Source organism: Bufo bufo, chromosome 3 (genome assembly GCF_905171765.1).
Source record: "Bufo bufo chromosome 3, aBufBuf1.1, whole genome shotgun sequence".
NCBI lineage: Eukaryota > Metazoa > Chordata > Amphibia > Anura > Bufonidae > Bufo > Bufo bufo.
Genome location: NC_053391.1, coordinates 305139472 through 305160968, shown reverse-complemented (window position 1 = coordinate 305160968; position 21497 = coordinate 305139472). Strand labels below are relative to the sequence as shown.

The 21497-nt window shown below is 43.2% G+C and overlaps 1 protein-coding gene across 1 annotated transcript in view; it reads left to right on the top strand.

Moving 5' to 3' along the window:
* TRIM63 (tripartite motif containing 63) overlaps positions 1 to 21045 on the top strand; it is a 28353-nt gene extending 7308 nt beyond the window's left edge. Inside the window, exons 5-9 of the mRNA XM_040424232.1 lie at positions 5799 to 6032; positions 6525 to 6547; positions 7509 to 7633; positions 7727 to 7795; positions 20559 to 21045. Of these exons, the coding sequence (XP_040280166.1) occupies positions 5799 to 6032; positions 6525 to 6547; positions 7509 to 7633; positions 7727 to 7795; positions 20559 to 20569 (462 nt within the window). The 3' untranslated portion in view covers positions 20570 to 21045. The remainder of the gene's footprint in view (positions 1 to 5798; positions 6033 to 6524; positions 6548 to 7508; positions 7634 to 7726; positions 7796 to 20558) is intronic.
* Positions 21046 to 21497: the final 452 nt, after the last annotated feature.

Sequence of the window (21497 nt, the reverse complement as noted above, 5' to 3'; positions counted from 1 at the left end):
CTTTAATTTTGAGTGTGACTCCAAATCCAGACCTCCATGGGTTAAAAATTTGATTTCCATTTTTTAATTTTTGTGTGATTTTGTTGTCAGCACATTCAACTATGTAAAGAACAAAAGTATTTCAGAAGAATTTTTAATTAACTCAGATCTAGGATGTGTTATTTTTGTGTTCCCTTTATTTTTTTGAGCAGTGTATTTAGCATATGATTAGTTATGCAGATTGTTGTCATGTCACTGCATTGTTACTACTTTGCTCCTAAAATTCTAAATTTTATTTTTCATTATTTTGTAAATCCACCTTTGGCTTTTAACACTGCCTGAATCCTTCTGGGCATGCTCTTGATCAGATTCATGTATGTCTCGACCTAAATCTGTTCCCAGGTCTCTTCTACACGTTCTCAATGTTGGACCATACTTGGGTACAAATACAGCTTTTTCTTCAATTCTACCCACAAGTTTTTGATTGGTTTGAGTCTGGGGACTGTGGGGGCCAATCCAGCACCTCTACTTCATTGTCATTGAACCATTTCTTTGCCAGTCTCAATGTATGCTATAGGTCTGCTGCTGGAACACTATGTCATCCTTTTCATACCCATAGTACGAAGTACAGTGTACGAAGTAAGTCATTTTGTAGGATACTCACATATAGCTCAGCATTGAGACCACATTGATCATGGTCAAGTATCCAATGCCTTTGGCTGTGAATAAACAAACCCATATATCATCATGCTTCCTCCACCGAACTTGACAGTTCCTTCAATTTCTCAATCTGTTAGCCCCCTTTTCCCTTGTTTCTTCCAGCCCCATTTGCACCCATCAGAACCCAGTCTATTGACTTTTGTCTCATCGCTCCAATTCACCAGTTTCCACTCTTCTACTGTCCACTGTTTGTACTTTTTTTCAAACTCGAGCCGACGCTTCTTATGACGATATTGAAGTTGAGGCTTCTTCATCTTTTTTCGGGCCATCATTCCAGACTTGTGTAATGCATATCGCACGGTACTTGCATGGACGTCTGTGATCTCACTATTACGAAGCATACAAGCCACCTTCACTGCCGTGTTTGTCGCATCAGAACTGATAGACCTTGCGATGTTGACTTGTTGACTTTCAATATTTTACCTGGACGTCCACCTCTTGGCTTTGGAATGGATGAACGGATTTAATTTCATATTCTTCCAAATGTCATGGCATCACATCTCACATGATGCAGTTTGGCATTTTTCTTGGCGAGATACCGCTATCAATGAGCTGGATGAGGCGGTTTCTCTTTTCTTAGGAAATCTTCTTCATGGTTGCTCCTCAATCCAAACCAGTGACCTTTCGCTTGGGAATCAACCTAATAACACACTGAGCTATTAGGGAATGTGAGAACAGGTTGTAATTTGTAGTATACAATAAGAAAAAGATTGTTCCACCTCCAGGAGAAAAACAGTAACAATGCAGTTACATAACAAGTATCTGCATAACTAATCATATGCTAAATAAATGCAAGTCCAATTTATTTATGAGATAGCCAAGATGATTGTCTATAAAATGATGGTAGTCTCACGTTCGAAGCTGTAGTAGATGGTGAGATATGGAGCCTGAAAGTCAAAAGTTCAAAGGACCTATGAAGGGCCCTCTCAGACTGTCTATGCAAGCCTGGTGTTAAGACACACTAGTGTTAGGACACACCGAGTATAATGTATTATCGTAAGAAGCATTCGAATATAATAAACTTATAAAATAGTAATCCCATAGTAAGATTTAAAAAACAGAATACATTTTTAATTGTAATTACCTGACTCCCCCCCCCAAAAAAAAAAATCACCATTATTTAGTGTGAAATACATTTTATTGTGCCCACATTAAATTAAAAAAATATCCACACTACTGTACTAACCTGAAGAATTTGAAGGATAACTGTCGTATTTTTTTTTTTTTTTGGAGTATTGGATTGTGGTGATTAATATCACCTTGGTGGCCCTATTTCAACTTTTCACTGTGTATTCAATTACCCCTTAATTCCACATTTTTGTTCCCTGTACTGCTTACTTTTACCTGTGCTTAAAATAGAGTTGCTAGGCATGGTCCGTCTTTCTGTTGAGTGAGGGAGCGCTTGGCAGACGCTCCCTCACTCAGCAGAGCTGGAGAAGTAGAGTTGAATCAGCGCATACAAGGGAAGGGAGATCTGCCATCTGCTCAGTGTATAAATGAAAGCAACATGTGGTAAGAGGACCCCTTTGTGCTGCAGGAGATTAACCCTTTAGGGGGGGAGGGCTCTGTTTACTGACACTTTTGGGAGGCTATTGTTACTGGCTAGTGCATGTGAGGATCTCAATGCATTGTGGGTAGTGAGGGAAGGCGGGATTAGCCTCAGGGTGAGGGCAGTGGCGGCCATCTTAACTGAATAGTGAAATTGCAGTTTTATGCAGACTGGTTGCTAAGGGCTGAATCTTATTAAATATGGGGTAAGTCAGTCTAATAGTAACTGATTCTGGAATATCATGTTATTAGTAGCTACATATAATTAAAATAAATTAGGGTCTAAATGTGACAGTTATCCCTTAATTATCGAGTTATTAAAAAAATTGCAAAAATCGCTTTCATCTATATTTCTGCAGCAATTTTTTTTAAATAAACAAATATATATATATTAGCTGATGACCCGGCGTTGCTCGGGTATTTATTTATTGCAATTTTATATTAAATAACAGTTACTTTCACAGTGGCTGCCCCTTTAACGGTGACCGCCCCTTTAACAGTGACTTTCACGGTGGCCGCTCCTTTAACAGTGACTGCCCCTTTAACAGTGAACTCCACAGCGCCCGTCCGTTTAATAGTGGCCCTTCCCCCCCCATGCATGTAGCAGTGTAGTTGTGCCGTCATACTTCATATGACTGAATATTTCAGGACCTGTGAACTGCTAAAACCTGTGATCAGTTGTTATGGCAACCTGAAGTAGGACCTGCGAGCTTCTATTGGCTGATAAGGGACATGTGACCGTGTGTATGGCAGTTAAGATTTAAGTGAAAGGCTGGGAGACTTGTATTGGCTAATGCAGGTCATTTTTTGGGAATATTTCGGGAACAGTACGTCCTAGAGAGTGGAGACCCCGGCACGCAAGATTTCTTTCCAGGTAGCAAGGGGTGTGTATACCACGTTTCGTTGAAATGGATGATTGGGTTTTTGAGTTTTCACACACATATGTTCTTTTATTTTTATATATATATATATATATATATATATATATATATACAGTATAGACCAAAAGTTTGGACACACCTTCTCATTCAAAGAGTTTTCTTTATTTTCATGACTATGAAGGCATCAAAACTATGAATTAACACATGTGGAATTATATACATAACAAACAAGTGTGAAACAACTGAAAATATGTCATATTCTAGGTTCTTCAAAGTAGCCACCTTTTGCTTTGATTACTGCTTTGCACACTCTTGGCATTCTCTTGATGAGCTTCAAGAGGTAGACCCCTGAAATGGTTTTCACTTCACAGGTGTGCCCTGTCAGGTTTAATAAGTGGGATTTCTTGCCTTATAAATGAGGTTGGGACCATTAGTTGCGTTGAGGAGAAGTCAGGTGGATACACAGCTGATAGTCCTACTGAATAGACTGTTAGAATTTGTATTATGGCAAGAAAAAAGCAGCTAACAGTCTATTCAGTAGGACTATCAGCTGTGTATCCACCTGACTTCTCCTCAACGCAACTGATGGTCCCAACCCCATTTATAAGGCAAGAAATCCCACTTATTAAACCTGACAGGGCACACCTGTGAAGTGAAAACCATTTCAGGGGTCTACCTCTTGAAGCTCATCAAGAGAATGCCAAGAGTGTGCAAAGCAGTAATCAAAGCAAAAGGTGGCTACTTTGAAGAACCTAGAATATGACATATTTTCAGTTGTTTCACACTTGTTTGCTATGTATATAATTCCACATGTGTTAATTCATAGTTTTGATGCCTTCAGTGTGAATCTACAATTTTCATAGTCATGAAAATAAAGAAAACTCTTTGAATGAGAAGGTGTGTCCAAACTTTTGGTCTGTACTGTATATATATATATATATACACTGCTCAAAAAAATAAAGGGAACACTTAAATAACACAATGTAACTCCAAATCAATCACACTTCTGTGTCAAACTGTCCACTTAGGAAGCAACACTGAGTGACAATCCATTTCACATGCTGTTGTGCAAATGGTATAGACAACAGGTGGAAATTATAGGCAATTAGCAAGACACCCCCAATAAAGGAGTGGTTCTGCAGGTGGTGACCACAGACCACTTCTCAGTTTCTATGCTTCCTGGCTGATGTTTTGGTCACTTTTGAATGCTGGCGGTGCTTTCACTCTAGTGGTAGCATGAGACGGAGTCTACAACCCACACAAGTGGCTGGGGTAGTGCAGCTTATCCAGGATGGCACATCAATGCGAGCTGTGGCAAGAAGGTTTGCTGTGTCTGTCAGAGTAGTGTCCAGAGCATGGAGGCGCTACCAGGAGACAGGCCAGTACATCAGGAGACGTGGAGGAGGCCATAGGAGGGCAACAACCCAGCAGCAGGACCGCTACCTCCGCCTTTGTGCAAGGAGGAACAGGAGGAGCACTGCCAGAGCCCTGCAAAATGACCTCCAGCAGGCCACAAATGTGCATGTGTCTGCTCAAACGGTCAGAAACAGATTCCATGAGGGTGATATGAGGGCCCGACGTCCACAGGTGGGGGTTGTGCTTACAGCCCAACACCGTGCAGGACGTTTGGCATTTGCCAGAGAACACCAAGATTGGCAAATTCGCCACTGGCGCCCTGTGCTCTTCACAGATGAAAGCAGGTTCACACTGAACACATGTGACAGACGTGACAGAGTCTGGAGACGCCGTGGAGAACGTTCTGCTGCCTGCAACATCCTCCAGCATGACCGGTTTGGCATTGGGTCAGTAATGGTGTGGGGTGGCATTTCTTTAGAGGGCCGCACAGCCCTCCATGTGCTCGCCAGAGGTAGCCTGACTGCCATTAGGTACCGAGATGAGGTCCTCAGACCCCTTGTGAGACCATATGCTGGTGCGGTTGGCCCTGGGTTCCTCCTAATGCAAGACAATGCTAGACCTCATGTGGCTGGAGTGTGTCAGCAGTTCCTGCAAGACGAAGGCATTGATGCTATGGACTGGCCCGCCCGTTCCCCAGACCTGAATCCAATTGAGCACATCTGGGACATCATGTCTCGCTCTATCCACCAACGTCACGTTGCACCACAGACTGTCCAGGAGTTGGAAGATGCTTTAGTCCAGGTCTGGGAGGAGATCCCTCAGGAGACCGTCCGCCACCTCATCAGGAGCATGCACAGGTGTTGTAGGGAGGTCATACAGGCACGTGGAGGCCACACACACACTACTGAGCCTCATTTTGACTTGTTTTAAGGACATTACATCAAAGTTGGATCAGCCTGTAGTGTGTTTTTCCACTTTAATTTTGAGTGTGACTCCAAATCCAGACCTCCATGGGTTGAAAAATTTGATTTCCATTTTTTAATTTTTGTGTGATTTTGTTGTCAGCACATTCAACTATGTAAAGAACAAAGTATTTCAGAAGAATATTTAATTAACTCAGATGTAGTATGTGTTATTTTTGTGTTCCCTTTATTTTTTTGAGCAGTGTATATATATATATATATATATATATACACACATGGCTAATACACTATCCTAGGCCATAAACCTGGTGTTTGTAGTATTTGTCAATTTTCCACATTGAGTACTTTGAATTTTTAGGATCTAAAAGATTTCTTTTTAATTAATGCACAGGACAGCAGTCAAAAGAAGAGGGAATCTGTCAATGAATTATTTGTGGAACTGAACAAAGTGATGGAGGAGAAAAGGGCAGATCTTATACAGCGGATATCTGAAGCTGAGGAAGAAAAGCTGAGTTTTGCAAGTTCCCTCGTTGTTAAATACCAGGAGCAACTTCAATCCTCATCTAACCTATTGCAAAGTGCACTTGAAATGGTAGAACAGACTGGTCATGCTACTTTCCTTCTGGTAAGTTATTACAGACCATATTATCACCTGATATAGTGATGATAAAAGTACAACAACCTAACACTAGGGAGCAGTGATTTTATATACCATCAGAATCACTAACACAAAAGATTCTTTAACTCTTAGGGTCACATTTATTAAGACCAGCGTTTTAGGCGCCGGTCTTAATAAAGCCCCATAGCGCAGGCCTCTCCATAACTTTGGCACATCCAGCTCTAGTTCTAAATGTAAGACAGCTTCCTAGCTTACATTTTAGACCATTTTCTACACCTAAACCAGGCGCAGAATATGATGAGTGAGATGGGCCTGTGTGCTGTCCCCATCTCTTCCGGCCCCATAGAGAATGAATGGGTCCGAATTCATTCCGCAACGTTGCGGAACGGATCCGGACCCCTTCTATGGACGTGTGAATAGACCCTTATTGTGTGTATAGTATGTGCCATTAGTATCTTTTATGGTATTTTTTACTTCCCAATGTTTTTGTTTTCACAGACGTCCAAGCAGCTAATGAAAAGGTGAGTGTTTTCAGAATTTATACAAGCATGTTTAAATATATTGATATAAAGAAATCAATGAAAATTGAATTGAAGTACTGTACCAATTTTGCAGTGCAGTTTGTTCATATGCATACTATAAGAAAAACAATCAGGCTGTTTATTTAGTAGGGCAGCCGAGGCAACAGGAAAACCAAGCACTCAGTTGAGGGTGACACTGCTATCCTATTTCTGACTCTTCTAGAAGTTTTACTTTTACAATATTCTAGAATAGTAAGGTACCATGAGCCACTTACTACCCAACAGCATAGCTTGAACAGTAGCGTTTTTAGTCATGTAAAAGGTGGAGTCTTCACAGGTGGGCAGCATTTACCAGCTTCCCTTGACTTGGCTTGGCTGTGTTCCACAGACAGATGACATTCCTCAGGTCACTCTACTAGTGAGTGAGCAGTATCAGATAAGCCAAGGCTGGAAGGGACAGCAGAGAGATCCAAAATCTAGAAGCATTCCTGGACAATCATAGCTGCAGACATGGGAAAGACTGTGTAAAAGATGTAGATATTTATTTTACTAACTTACATATTCTACTGCGCCTTACGGACATCCTCACTTGCTGTCCCCAGTGGGGCTCACAATCTAAATTCTCTATCAGTATGTCTTTGGAGTATGAGATGAAACCGGAGTACCTAGAGGAAACCCACACAAACACAGGTAGAGCATACTCCATTCAGATGTTCCCCATGGTTGGATTCAAACTTAGGATCCCAGTCTGCAAGATTCAATAAGATCCATGGTATATATAAAATAGATCTAGGCATAAAGGAGCCAGATATGATCAAAACTGAATACAGGAAATATGCATTAAGTTTTCACAATTACATTTACCATGGAAATAGTTTGGGCCAAATTTAATATATAACATCCTGTATACAGTATATTACAGCATGACAATAATATTGATCATCCATTTCTCCTCTTGTAGAATCTTGGAAGCCTCTAAAGGTTCCCAGCTTGAGAAGACAGAACCAGGTTTTGAAAATATGGACCAATTTACTTTGGACATTGAGTATGTCATTGAATGCTTGAAAAGGCTTGATTTTAGTACATGTAAGTGTGGCAAGAAAACGTATGGGGGGGGGGGGGGGGGGGTGAGAATACTACATTGCGGTTCTGTTTGGTTTATTAATACATCTCATGTAGGCTGTGAATATGAGGAGGAAGAGGAGGATATAGAGGAATATGAGGAGCCAGAAGAGGAGAGACCTGAAGGTAAGACATTGAATCACTCATGTACAACCCCAAATTCCCAAAAAGTTGGGACTCCGAATAAAATTTAATTAAGAAAAATTAACTCATTTAGAACTTGCCAGCATCGCATCTAAAATAAAAAGTTGGTACAGGGTCAACAAAAGGCTCGAAAAGGTAAGTGGAACTAATAAAAAAAAATAGCTGGATGTGTAATTTGCAACTAAGTCACATGACTGATTATAAAAAGGGCATGTTAGATCCCCTACACATATGTGTGGCTATCCAGCTCAGCTTCCCTTCGGCTTAAAGGGGTTGTCCGGGTACAGCGCTGAACCCGGACATACCTCCATTTTCAAACGGCAGCCCCCCTGACATGAGCATCGGAGCAGTTCATGCTCCGATGCTCTCCTTTGCCCTGCACGATTTAGCAAAGGCATTTTTTGGAGATCCGGTGACGTACCGGGACTCTCCATGGGACTGCCAGGAACCCCGGTGACGTCACCGGCACTGATGGGCGGGATTTAGTGCTGCCCTAGCCAGTAAAATGGTCCTAAAGCCCGCCCATGAGAGGCGGTGACGTCACCGAACACACTGTATGCTCCGATGCCAACATCAGGGGGGCTGCCGGGGTGAAAATAAGGGTATGTCTTGGTTTAGCTCTGAACCCGAACAACTCCTTTAACTCCTTAAGGACCGGGCTCATATTCACCTTAAGCACCAGGCCATTTTTTGCTAAATTTGAACAGTATCACTTTATGTGGTGATAACTTAAAAAATCTTTGACTTATTCAGGCCATTCTGAGAATGTTTTTTCGTCACATATTGTACTTCATGACATTGGTAAAATGGAGTCAAAAAAATTCATTTTTAATTATTAAAAAATACCAAATTTACCAAAAATTTGGAAAAATTTGCAAATTCCCAAGTTTCAATATCTCTACTTCTATAATACATAGTAATACCTACAAAAATAGTTATTACTTTTACATTCCCCATATGTCTACTTCATGTTTGGATCATTTTGGGAATGACATTTTATTTTTGGGGGACGTTAGAAGACTTAGAAGTTTAGAAGCATATCTTGAAATTTAAGGACCAGTTCAGGTTTGAAGTCACTTTGTGAGGCATACATAATAGAAACCACCAAAAAATGACCCCATTCTAGAAACTACACCCCTCAAGGTATTCAAAACAGATTTTAAAAACGTCATACATTTTTTAGGTGTTCCACAAGAGTTAATGGCAATTGGAGATAAAATTTCAGAATTTCGATTTCTTTTGGGGCAAATTTTCAATTTGAATCCATTTTTTCCAGTAACAAAGCAAGGGTTAACAGCCAAAAAAACCTCAATATTTATTGCCCTGATTCTGTAGTTTGCAGAAACACCCCATATGTGGCCGTAAACTACTGTACGGGCACACGGTAGGGCGTAGAGGGAAAGGTGCGCCGTGTGGTTTTTGGAAGGCAGATTTTGCTGGACTGGTTTATTTACACCATGTCCCACTTGAAGCCCCCCTGATGCACCCCTAGAGTAGAAACTCCATAAAAGTGACCCCATTTTGGAAACTATAGGATAAGGTGGCAGTTTTGCTGGGACAATTTTTAGGGTACATATGATTTTTGGTTGCTCTATATTACATTTTTGTGAGGCAAGGTTACCAAAAATAGAAATTCAGAAATTTTATCTCATTTGCCACAAAATGTTGAGGAGCACCGAAAGGGTTAATAAAGTTTGTAAAATCAGTTTTGAATACCTTGAAGGGTGTAGTTTCTTAGATGGTGTCACTTTTATGGAGTTTCAACTCTAGGGGTGAATCAGGGGGGCTTCAAATGGGACATGGTGAAAATCTGCCTTCCAGAAACCATACGGCGTTCCTTTCCTTCTGCGCCCTGACGTTTGGTCGTACAGCAGTTTACGACCACATATGGGGTGTTTCCATAAACTGAAGAATCAGGGTAATAAATATTAACTTTTGTTTGGCTGTTAACCATTGCTTTGTTAATGGAAAAAACTGTTTAAAATGGAAACTTTGCAAAAAAATTGCTGTTTTGGCACAGTTTTTATTTTATTTTTTTGACCGTGTTCATCTGAGGGGTTAGTTCATTGGGTATTTATATAGAGCAGATTCTTACGGACGCAGCGATACCTAATATGTCAACTTTTTTATTTTATTTAGGTTTTACACTATATTATCCTTTTATAAACGGATAAGAGTCAGTTTTTTTTTTGGTTTTAGTGTCTCAAGTCTGAGAACCATAGTTTTTTTTCGATTGTCAGTGGCTAAATGGAATTAAAATTGGGGAAGGGGATTATAAATTTAATACTCCATGGAACTCCATGGAAGCAACCGTCAATGCAGAGGCCCGGATGATCGGTGCACGTGTCACACTGAGTGGTGGTGTCCTTCTGTATTCCCCTCTAATTACACACTCTGCACTTTTTTGGGGACCATCCCTTCTTTCCAGTATGGGGGACCACACCTGGAAAGTGTTGGCCAGGAACGATTTGTGCGCCTCCAGTTCCCGAGGTACTCCGGCCTGCTCTTTCCCAGTCAGAAAAGATCAGGGCCTTGAGGACTGCCTCATAGAACTGCAGGAATTTCCCTGTGTTGCCAGCGCTCCGGGACAGCACAAAAGAGTTGTACAAGGCAACCTGGACCAAGTAGACCGCAACTTTTTTGTACCATGCCCAGGTTTTGCGCATGGCGTTATATGGCTTGAGGACTTGATTAGAGAGATCAACTTCTCCCATATACCGATTGTAGTCGACGGTACAATAGGGCATAAGGACCGTTGCCGCCGTACCTCGCACAGGGACAAGGGTGATGGAGTTACCGTGAATTGTGGACAGTGCAAGGACATCCCTCTTGTCCTTATATCTGACCAGCAACAGGTTTCCACTGGTAAGGGCACGGGTCTCACCCCTGGGGATAGGACCTGGAGGGGGTGGGTAGGGAGGCCGCGTTGATTTTTTCGTACGGTCCCACAAGCGGACGTGGATCTGCCGGCGAGAGACTGGAGCAAGGGGATACTAGTATAAAAGTTATCCACGTACAGGTGGTAACCTTTATCTAGCAGTGGGTGCATAAGGTCCCACACAAGTTTCCCGCTAACACCCAGAGTTGGGGGACATTCTGGGGGTTGAATATGGGAATCTCGCCCCTCGTACACACAAAACTTGTAAGTGTACCCTGAGGTTCTATCACAAAGTTTGTACAGCTTCACGCCATACCTCGCCCGCTTAGAGGAAACATACTGGCGGAAAATGAGTCTCCCCTTGAAAGCAATTGAGAGACTCATCAACCGCGACCTCCCTTCCAGGTACATAGGTTTCCAAAAATTTGGCCCCAAAGTGATTGATGACCGGCCTGATTTTGTACATGGGGGGGGACATGCTGCATTATCTGCATAATGCAGACATTTCCGGATGGCCTCATACCGGGTACGTGTCATGGCTGTACTGTAAAGTGGGGTCTGGTAGAGGACGTCGCCGCTCCAGTAATGCCTGACACAGTTTTTTTTTTGACTAGGCCCATGTGCAGCACGAGGTCCCAAAACGTCCTCATCTTGGCCGCACTGACCGAAGTCCAGCCACCGGCTCTAGCCAAAAAGGAGCCCGGGTGTTGAGCAATGAACTGTTGGGAATACAGGTTCGTTTGCTCCACCATCAGATTCACAAAGTGGTCACTGGAAAAAAGACTAAAATTGTCATATTCAGTGAAGCCCACTGTGGGAATCTGGATTCCTGCTTGGCCAACAAAATCAGGAATCACAGGCTCAAAATGCTCTGGGATACACTAGACAAGTTCACAGATAGAGGCCTCTGGTGGACTTATCTGGTGGACCGGAAAACTAGTACGAGCCCCAGAGCTGCTCGTACTAGTGTGGGCCACAGGGTCCCTGGCATGGCGGTCCCCTTGCTCTGCCGCCTTGGGGGCTCATCATCATCGCTAGATGATGAGGAGGACGTGGATGACAAAAGGAAAGTGGGGTCATCCTTGTCCTCACTGGGACCCTCGGCCAAGAACATCTAGCGGGCCATAGGGGAGTGTGTGTGTGCGTGTGTGTGTGTGTGCGTGGAAAACTTTATTTAGTGTGAATGTGTGTGGGGGACGGGTGTTCATGGACTTTGCCCTATACCTAACAGAAAAAAGAAAAAAAAAAAAATAATAATAATTTGAAAATCCCACAAAGTGTAAAATAAAAAAAAAATAAAAAAGATTCAAACGCGCTGATCAGCGGTATGAAGGGGTGGGGGCGATGCGCTAACAGTGGCCGGACGCTAAGAGTGCATGCAAAAAAAAAAGAAATCAACACTTGCACCCCAAAAAAATGTGGGGGCGGGGGGGGGGCAAGCTGCAGAACTCCTTGGGGGTCTAGGGTCACACAGCTGAGTGCTGTGGACCCTAGCCACCCGAACCGGGTGCTAAACTGCATTTAAAAAACTGTCACTGCATAGGCTCAGGAACACTTCTAGAAATCATTGTCTGTGAACAGTTTGCCGTGCAACACCACAAATGCAAGTTAAAGCTGTATCATGTAAAGAAAAAGCCATATATAAACACGGTCCAGAACCGCAGGCATCTTGTCTAGGCCAAAGGTCATTTAAAATGGACGGAGACAAAATGAAAAACCTGTTCTGTGGTCAGATGAATAATAATGTAAAATTATTTTTGGAAACCACGAACACCATGTACTAGAGACTAAAGAGGAGAGGGGCCATCCAGCTGGTTATTAGCATACAGTTGAAAAGCCTGCATCTCTTAGGCTGAGTTCACACGAGGGTGTCCGGATAAGATCCGGATGCGTTGCGGCAAACCCGCGCGAGTAGGTACCCAATTGCAGTCAGTTTTGACTGCGATTGCGTTACGTTGTTCAGTTTTTATCGCGTGGGTGCAATGCGTTTTGCACGCGCGTGATAAAAAACTGACTGTGGTACCCAGACCCGAACTTCTTCACTGAAGTTCAGGTTTGGGTTCGGTGGTGTGTAGATGTTATTATTTCCCCTTATAACATGGTTATAAGGGAAAATAATAGCATTCTTTAATACAGAATGCTTAGTAGGTGGTCAATTGAGGGTTAAAAATAAACCACGGTGATGGATCATGTGATTGGACCATGTGATATGACGTCACCACAGGTCCTTTAGCCGGCAGCTCATGATTAAAGAAGTAAGAAGGGACTGGCATCTACGCGATCAAGAGGAGAAGGTGAGTTAATTATTATTATTTTTTTAACCCTCAATTGACCACCTACTAAGCATTCTGAATTAAAGAATGCTATTATTTTCCCTTATAACCATGTTATAAGGGAAAATAATACAGTGAATAGACTGTCATCTTAGCAACCATGCGTGAAAAATCGCACCGCATCTGCACTTGATTACGGATGCTTGCGATTTTCACTCAGCCCCATTCACTTCTATGGGGCCTACGTTGCATGATAAACGCACAATATAGAGCATGCTGCGATTTTCACGCAACGCATAAGTGATGCGTGAAAATCACCGCTCATGTGCACAGCCCCATAGAAATGAATGGGTCCAGATTCAATGCGGGTGCAATGCGTTCACCTCCCGCATTGCACCTGCGCGGAAATCTCGCCCGGGTGAACTCAGCCTTAGGGTACGGAGCTTCATTAGTGCCTATGGTGTGGGCAGCTTACACATCTGAAAAGGCACTATTAATGCTGAACAGCATGTAGAGGTTTTAGAACATACACTGCTCAAAAAAATAAAGGGAACACTTAAACAACACAATGTAACTCCAAGTCAATCACACTTCTGTGAAATCAAACTGTCCACTTAGGAAGCAACACTGAGTGACAATCAATTTCACATGCTGTTGTGCAAATGGGATAGACAACAGGTGGAAATTATAGGCAATTAGCAAGACACCCCCAATAAAGGAGTGGTTCTGCAGGTGGTGAGCACAGACCACTTCTCAGTTCCTATGCTTCCTGGCTAATGTTTTGGTCACTTTTGAATGCTGGCGGTGCTTTCACTCTAGTGGTAGCATGAGACGGAGTCTACAACCCACACAAGTGGCTCAGGTAGTGCAGCTTATCCAGGATGGCACATCAATGCGAGCTGTGGCAAGAAGGTTTGCTGTGTCTGTCAGTGTAGTGTCAAGAGCATGGAGGCGCTACCAGGAGACAGGCCAGTACATCAGGAGACGTGGAGGAGACCGTAGGAGGGCAACAACCCAGCAGCAGGACCGCTACCTCCACCTTTGTGCAAGGAGGAACAGGAGGAGCACTGCCAGAAGCCCTGCAAAATGACCTCCAGCAGGCCACAAATGTGCATGTGTCTGCTCAAACGGTCAGAAACAGACTCCATGAGGGTGATATGAGGGCCCAACGTCCACAGGTGGGGGTTGTGCTTACAGCCCAACACCGTGCAGGACGTTTGGCATTTGCCAGAGAACACCAAGATTGGCAAATTCGCCACTGGCGCCCTGTGCTCTTCACAGATGAAAGCAGGTTCACACTGAGCACATGTGACAGACGTGACAGAGTCTGGAGACGCCGTGGAGAACGTTCTGCTGCCTGCAACATCCTCCAGCATGACCGGTTTGGCATTGGGTCAGTAATGGTGTGGGGTGGCATTTCTTTGGAGGGCCACACAGCCCTCCATGTGCTCGCCAGAGGTAGCCTGACTGCCATTAGGTACCGAGATGAGATCCTCAGACCCCTTGTGAGACCATATGCTGGTACGGTTGGCCCTGGGTTCCTCCTAATGCAAGACAATGCTAGACCTCATGTGGCTGGAGTGTGTCAGCAGTTCCTGCAGGACGAAGGCATTGATGCTATGGACTGGCCCGCCCGTTCCCCAGACCTGAATCCAATTGAGCACATCTGGGACATCATGTCTCGCTCTATCCACCAACGTCACGTTGCACCACAGACTGTCCAGGAGTTGGCAGATGCTTTAGTCCAGGTCTGGGAGGAGATCCCTCAGGAGACCGTCCGCCACCTCATCAGGAGCATGCACAGGCGTTGTAGGGAGGTCATACAGGCACGTGGAGGCCGCACACACTACTGAGCCTCATTTTGACTTGTTTTAAGGACATTACATCAAAGTTGGATCAGCCTGTAGTGTGTTTTTCCACTTTAATTTTGAGTGTGACTACAAATCCAGACCTCCATGGGTTGAAAATTTTGATTTCCATTTTTTAATTTTTGTTGTGATTTTGTTGTCAGCACATTCAACTATGTAAAGAACAAAGTATTTCAGAAGAATATTTAATTAATTCAGATCTAGGATGTGTTATTTTTGTGTTCCCTTTTTTTTTTTTGAGCAGTGTATGTTCCCATCCAGATGGCATCTCTATCAGGGAAGGCCTTGCATATTTCAGCAAAACAATGCTAAGGCTACTTTCACACCTGCATTAGGTGCGGATCCGTCTGGTATCTGCACAGACGGATTCGCACCTATAATGCAAACGCTTGTATCCGTTCAGAACGGATCCGTTTGCATTACCATGAACAAAAAGCATTTTTTTTGTTCATGATAATGCAAACTGATCCATTTTGATTTACACTGAAAATCAATGGGAGGTAGATCTGTTTTCAATTGCACCATATTGTGTCAGTGAAAACGGATCCGTCCCCATTGACTTACATTATAAGTCAGGACGGATCCGTTTGGCTCTGCATCGTCAGGCGGACATCAAAAAGCTGCAAGCAGCGTTTTGGTGTCCGCCTCCAGAGCGGAATGGAGGCTGAACGGAGGCAAACTGATGCATTCTGAACGGATCCTTATCCATTCAGAATGCATTGGGGCTAAACTGATCCGTTTTGGGCCGCTTGTGAGAGCCCTGAAACGGATCTCACAAGCGGACCCAGAAACGCCAGTGTGAAAGTAGCCTAAACTACATACTGCACCCATCAGCAAGGCTTTGCAGAAGAAGAGTCCGGGTGTTGAACTAGCCTGCCTACACTCCAGAGCTTTCACCAATGGAGAACACCCCGAACTGTAGAGCAGCTAGAATCCTCCATCAGACATCATTCTTCTCTCAAAACTCCAGCAATTCATTTCCTCACTTCCCAGACGTTTGCAGACTCGTTAAAATAAGAGGGGATACCCAATGGTAGACACAGCCCTGCCTTTTTGAGATGCATTGCTGCCATCAAATTCTAAGGCCCCTTTCACACGGGCGAGTTTTCCGCGCAGGTGCAATGCGTGAGTTGAACGCATTGCACCCGCACTGAATCAGGACCCATTCATTTCTATGGGGCTGTTCACATGAGTGGTGATTTTCACGCATCACTTGTGCGTTGCGTGAAAATCACAGCAAGCTCTATTTTGTGCGTTTTTCACGCAACGCAGGCCCCATAGAAGTGAATGGGGGTGCGTGAAAATCGCAAGCATCCGCAAGCAAGTGCGGATGCGGTGCGATTTTCACGCACGATTGCTAGGTGATGATCGGGATGGAGACCCGATCATTATTATTTTCCCTTATAACACGGTTATAAGGGAAAATAATAGCATTCTGAATACAGAATGCATAGTAAAATAGCGCTGGAGGGGTTAAAAAAAATAAAAAATAATTAAACTCACCTTAATCCACTTGCTCGCACAGCCCGGCATCTCTTCTGTCTTCATCTTAGCTGTGTGCAGGAAAAGGACCTTTGATGATGTCACTCCGGTCATCACATCATCCATCACCCATCACATGATCTTTTACCATGGTGATGGATCATGTGGTGGACCATGTGATGACCGGAGTGACGTCACCACAGGTCCTTTTCCTGCAATCAGCAAAGAAGGAGACAGAAGAGAAGCCGAGCTGCGCTATCAAGTGGACTAAGTTGAGTTTAATTATTTTTTATTTATTTTTTAACCCCTCCAGCGCTATTTTACTATGCATTCTGTATTCAGAATGCTATTATTTCCCCTTATAACCATGTTATAAGGGAAAATAATACAATCTACAGAACACCGATCCCAAGCCCGAACTTCTGTGAAGAAGTTCGGGTTTGGGTACCAAACATGCGCGATTTTTCTCACGCGAGTGCAAAACGCATTACAATGTTTTGCACTCGCACGAAAAAATCGGGCATGTTCCCTTAACGCACCCGGACCTTTTCCCGCAACGCCCGTGTGAAAGAGGCCTAAAAGAGTTAATTTTTTTCATGAAATTGTGAAATGTCTCACTTTCAGTTTTCTGTGATCAACTGTGAATAAAATATGAGTCAATGTTTTTGTGACCTGCTGCCCATTCCATTAGCTCTCATTTTTTAAAAAATGTATACCACAGGGTATACTTTTTTCTTGGATGGCTCTGTATGGGATTGCACAGCAGACTGCTCTATTCCAGAAAGGATAAAAGGTATACAAACATATAGTCAGGGCTGTGGAGTCGGGCTATTTTTGGCTGTAGTCAGAAAAAAAAGGTACCAACTTCGACTCCAGCTTGAAAAAAAAAAATCTCTTATTAATATTGCATAATTAATTTAACTTCCTTCGGAAGTTTAGAAATGTTAATAATAAAATATATTTCTGTTCTATCAATCTAAGGCCTCACGCACACGAACGTATTTTGTTTCCGTGTCCGTTCCGTTTTTTTTTTGCGGATAGGATGTGGACCCATTGATTTCAATGGGTCTGCAAAAAATGCAGACAGCACACCGTGTGCTATCTGCATCCGTTTGTCCATTCCGTAATCCCTCAAAAAATAAAGACCGTGTCCTATTCTTGTCCGTTTTGTGGACAAGGATAGGCATTGTTACAATGGATCCGCTAAAAAAATAAATGGATTCAACACGGATGTCACACTGTTGCGGATCCACATTTTGCATACGTATGATGTGCAGATGTGTATGTAGCCTAAGGCTCTTATTTGATTGTCAGAGATGTTGCCCATGTGGTCACTGCTTTACCACCAACAGAATGTAGTAGAGAGTTTATTTTCTGCTCTCAAGGCATCCATGAAGGGCTCATGCACACAACCATGGACAAGAATAGGACATGTTCTATTTTTTTGCAGAACGGACTTGCTCATGCACACGAATGTATTTTTTGTCCGTTCCTTTTTTTTTTTTGGCCTGTATGTCCATTCCGCTAAAAAGGTACAACATGTCCTATTCTTGTCCATTTTGCGGACAAGGAGAGGCATTGTTACAATGGATCTAAAAAAATTTTTTATAAATGATGCAATACGGATGTCACACGGTCGAAATACATACGGTCGTGTGCATGAGCCCTAAGGCAATTCTTTTTCTGAGGGTAAATACATAGATGTCTTATTATTAAAAGCATAACAAAGTTTGCCAGTTATTGCATATTTACTTACAGGGATTTAAAGGGAAACTGTCACCTAGAAAACGCGTACAAAACTAGTCACATGGCTACATAGCTTCTATACATACCTTTATTGTACTTGTCGATTGCTGCGACCTTCTAAAAAATTATTTTTATTGGCGCTGTGAAGGGTCAAAGAGGTGTGAATGAGGCACTGATGTGCCCCGGACACCGCTTGCTCTCGACCGGCTCTTACTGCGCACAGTCACTGACAAGCTGTATCTGTCTGTCACTAATGGTGCATGGACAGATTTTCACCAGGGCTCGGAGAGCTCTGTCTATCAATCATGAAGGGAGAAGATGTGTGGTGTAGCAATGCCAACAGAGGTGTTGGGCTGGGGCACTTAAAGAGTGAAAAAACATGTCTGCTGGGGTCTCTCCGGCCTCTTTGTTCTGACCAAGGGCACCAGGAGGCCCTAGAGAGTTTTGTCAACAGCATAGCTTCCGGAGCTTTGGCTTTCTCTGGCCTCCCGGCTGGGATGAAGGGGCCGGAGACATCCCTGCATTCATTTTTTTTAATATGGGAATAACCCTTTAAGTGCCTTATTCACACCTCTTTGACCCATCACAGCGGCACCAAAAAGCATTTTTTACATAATTGCGGCCATTGACAAGTACAGTACAAAGGTCTATATAGTCTCACTGCTTTCATCCCTATGCAGCCATGTCACCAGTTTGCTATGTATTTTTTAGGTGACACTTTCCCTTAAAGGATAACTGTCGTATATATATTTTTGGAGCATTGGATTGTGGTGATTAATATCTCCTTGGTGGCCCTATTTCAACTTTTCACTGTGTATTCAATTACACCTTAATTCCAAATTTTGTTTCCCTGTACTGCCTACTTTTACCTGTGCTTAAAATAGGGTTGCTAGGCATGGTCCGTCCTCTGTTGAAGGACAGAGGACGCAGAAGCACGCAGCGTGCAAGGTCAGATTACTGACAGCCAGGGACTGTAAATAAATGATTAAAGCCAGGTCATCCCTAGCAGCTGATAACAGTGCCTGGGCTGTGTGCACTTCTCCCTGTCCCTGCGCTTGGTAGACGCTCCCTCACTCAGCAGAGCTGGAGAAGGCAGAGTTGAACCAGCGCACAACAGGGAAGGGAGATCTGCTATCTGCTCAGTGTATAAATGAAAGCAACATGTGGTAAGAGGACCCCTTTGTGCTGCAGGAGATTAACCCTTTAGTGGGGGGGCTCTGGTTACTGACACTTTTGGGGGGCTATTGTTACTGGCTAGTGAGGGCAGGCGGGATTAGCCTCAGGGTGAGGGCAGTGGCGGCCATCTTAACTGAATAGTGAAATTGCAGTTTTATGCAGACTGGTTGCTAAGGGGTGAATCTTATTAAATATGGGGTAAGTCAGTCTAATAGTAACTGATTCTGGAATATCATTTTATTAGTAACTACATATATGAAAATTGAAATTAGGGTCTAAATGTGACAGTTATCCTTTAAGTTATTTGTTCAGAAATTGTATTCCAACAAATCTGCTTTATGTTCTATCTAAGCAGCCTTATTATTGATATAATGGTGAGAAAAAGCCAGATATTACCATTTTACTACAGGAAATGTATTGCTAATTATTGGCCGTTTATGAAGGAGTCGGAGCCAGACTCTAATAAAATAGAGGCGTCTGTACACTGCATATAACAGCCCAATGGAGGCCGACATTGGGTGAAGGGAGCCTGTGGATAAGTTTCTCCTATGTGCATGTGTCGTTTTCCTAGTGCATGCAGCAAATGTACACTGCAAAAGACAGTGTGCATGCACCCTTACTATAAGGCCTTATGTACACGACTGTGTCTGTATTTTGATCTATAAATGGATCTGCAAAATACGGATGGCTTTCATGTGCACTCTGCATTTTTCCCTCTCCCATCAATATAAATGACTATTCTTATCTGCAATGCAGACCAGAATAGGACATGAACTGTTTAATTTGCAGAATGGCCACAGGGATCCACAAAAAATACAGCATGGCCCCATGGAAATGAATGGGTTAGTGTGCTGTCTGTAAAAAATTTTGGATAGCACACAGATAAAAAGTACAGTCATGTACAGGAAGCCCTAAAGGTGCAAAAATGGAGTGGGGGGGGGGGGGGGGGGCAGACCTGTAAAGGGAAGCTTACTTACCTGCCTCCCGGCACTGGCTCCCGCTCCTTTTCCTTCTGCCTGTGATGCTCCGCTATGCTCCCTAATTGAAAACAACCGATTGTCATGATGTAAGGGGAGCAGGTCACTGCATGCAGTATCAAATTAGATGTTTTCAATGAGGTACAGCAGCAGGCTGGGAGGAGAAGGAGTGAGGACACATCGTCAGGAAGCTGGGTTTGCCAAAACCCTCCCCCCCTCCCCATCCTGCAACAAAATAGTTGGTTATATACATATCTATATGTAAGGTATATGTACAGACTGGACTGACTGTATTCCTATTAAATTCATATTATTTGACATTGTAAAATTCTTGTCTGTTTACAGGGCAGCAATAATTTCAAAGCATGCAAAAAAGAATAATCAGAAGGAGAAAGTAAAGAGCATGGCCCAATCTTCAGGATGGAAACAGGGCATGACATGAGTCAGGAGGATGAAGATCCTGCAGGCGATAGAACTCAGGACTGCTGCCAGTCACAGAGGACCTTTCTTGTGGGTCAGCTGACCAGGGTGTATATAATTGTTCAACTGGAATTTTTAAGTATGTTTAAGTATGTTCGGTGTGATGACTCTGCATGTGGGTTGATCTGCACACGGTCAAGAGTCCTGTGATGGGATTTCACAATTCTTACAAGTGTGTTTTAGATGTAATGACTTGAATAAAATGTTTATTTTGTTGTGATACATTCCCGAGATGTAAAGTGTGATGCCACGCTACATGACTGTCAGCCTTTATAGTAACACAAATCCACTGTTTTTACAATGACTTATTCTCTAAAAGAACAGTAAAGCTTGTACAAACAAGTAAAGCTGGTTACATTTCCATTCTAATTATTCACTGAGAGAAGACTGTAGTGTAAAAGGCCTTGTGCACTCAGCAGAGCATCATGCACACAGCACAGGGATGGTGCAACAGTAGAGAGTGATAGTAGAGAGTAATATCTGGAAACCCCACCAATCCATTATAGTTTGTGGGAGGCAATGGATAAGCATGCTTGGCTGTTTCCCCTGCAGAAATTAGTTAACTTTAACTAATATTTTGAAGATAACATTTGGGAGCATGACCAGACAGCCTGTTGTATAATAAAGCTGTTTAGCAAAACCTGGTTCCTGTCTGGCTTGTACCTTTATAAGTAGAGATGGCCTAGCGGTTCTCCTGGTGGTCGTTTCGCGGCAAACTTTGCGCGTTTGCGATTTGCTGAACGTACGAACATATGGCGATGTCCGCCGGTGCCATATTCTTTTGCATTGTGCCGAACTTTGACT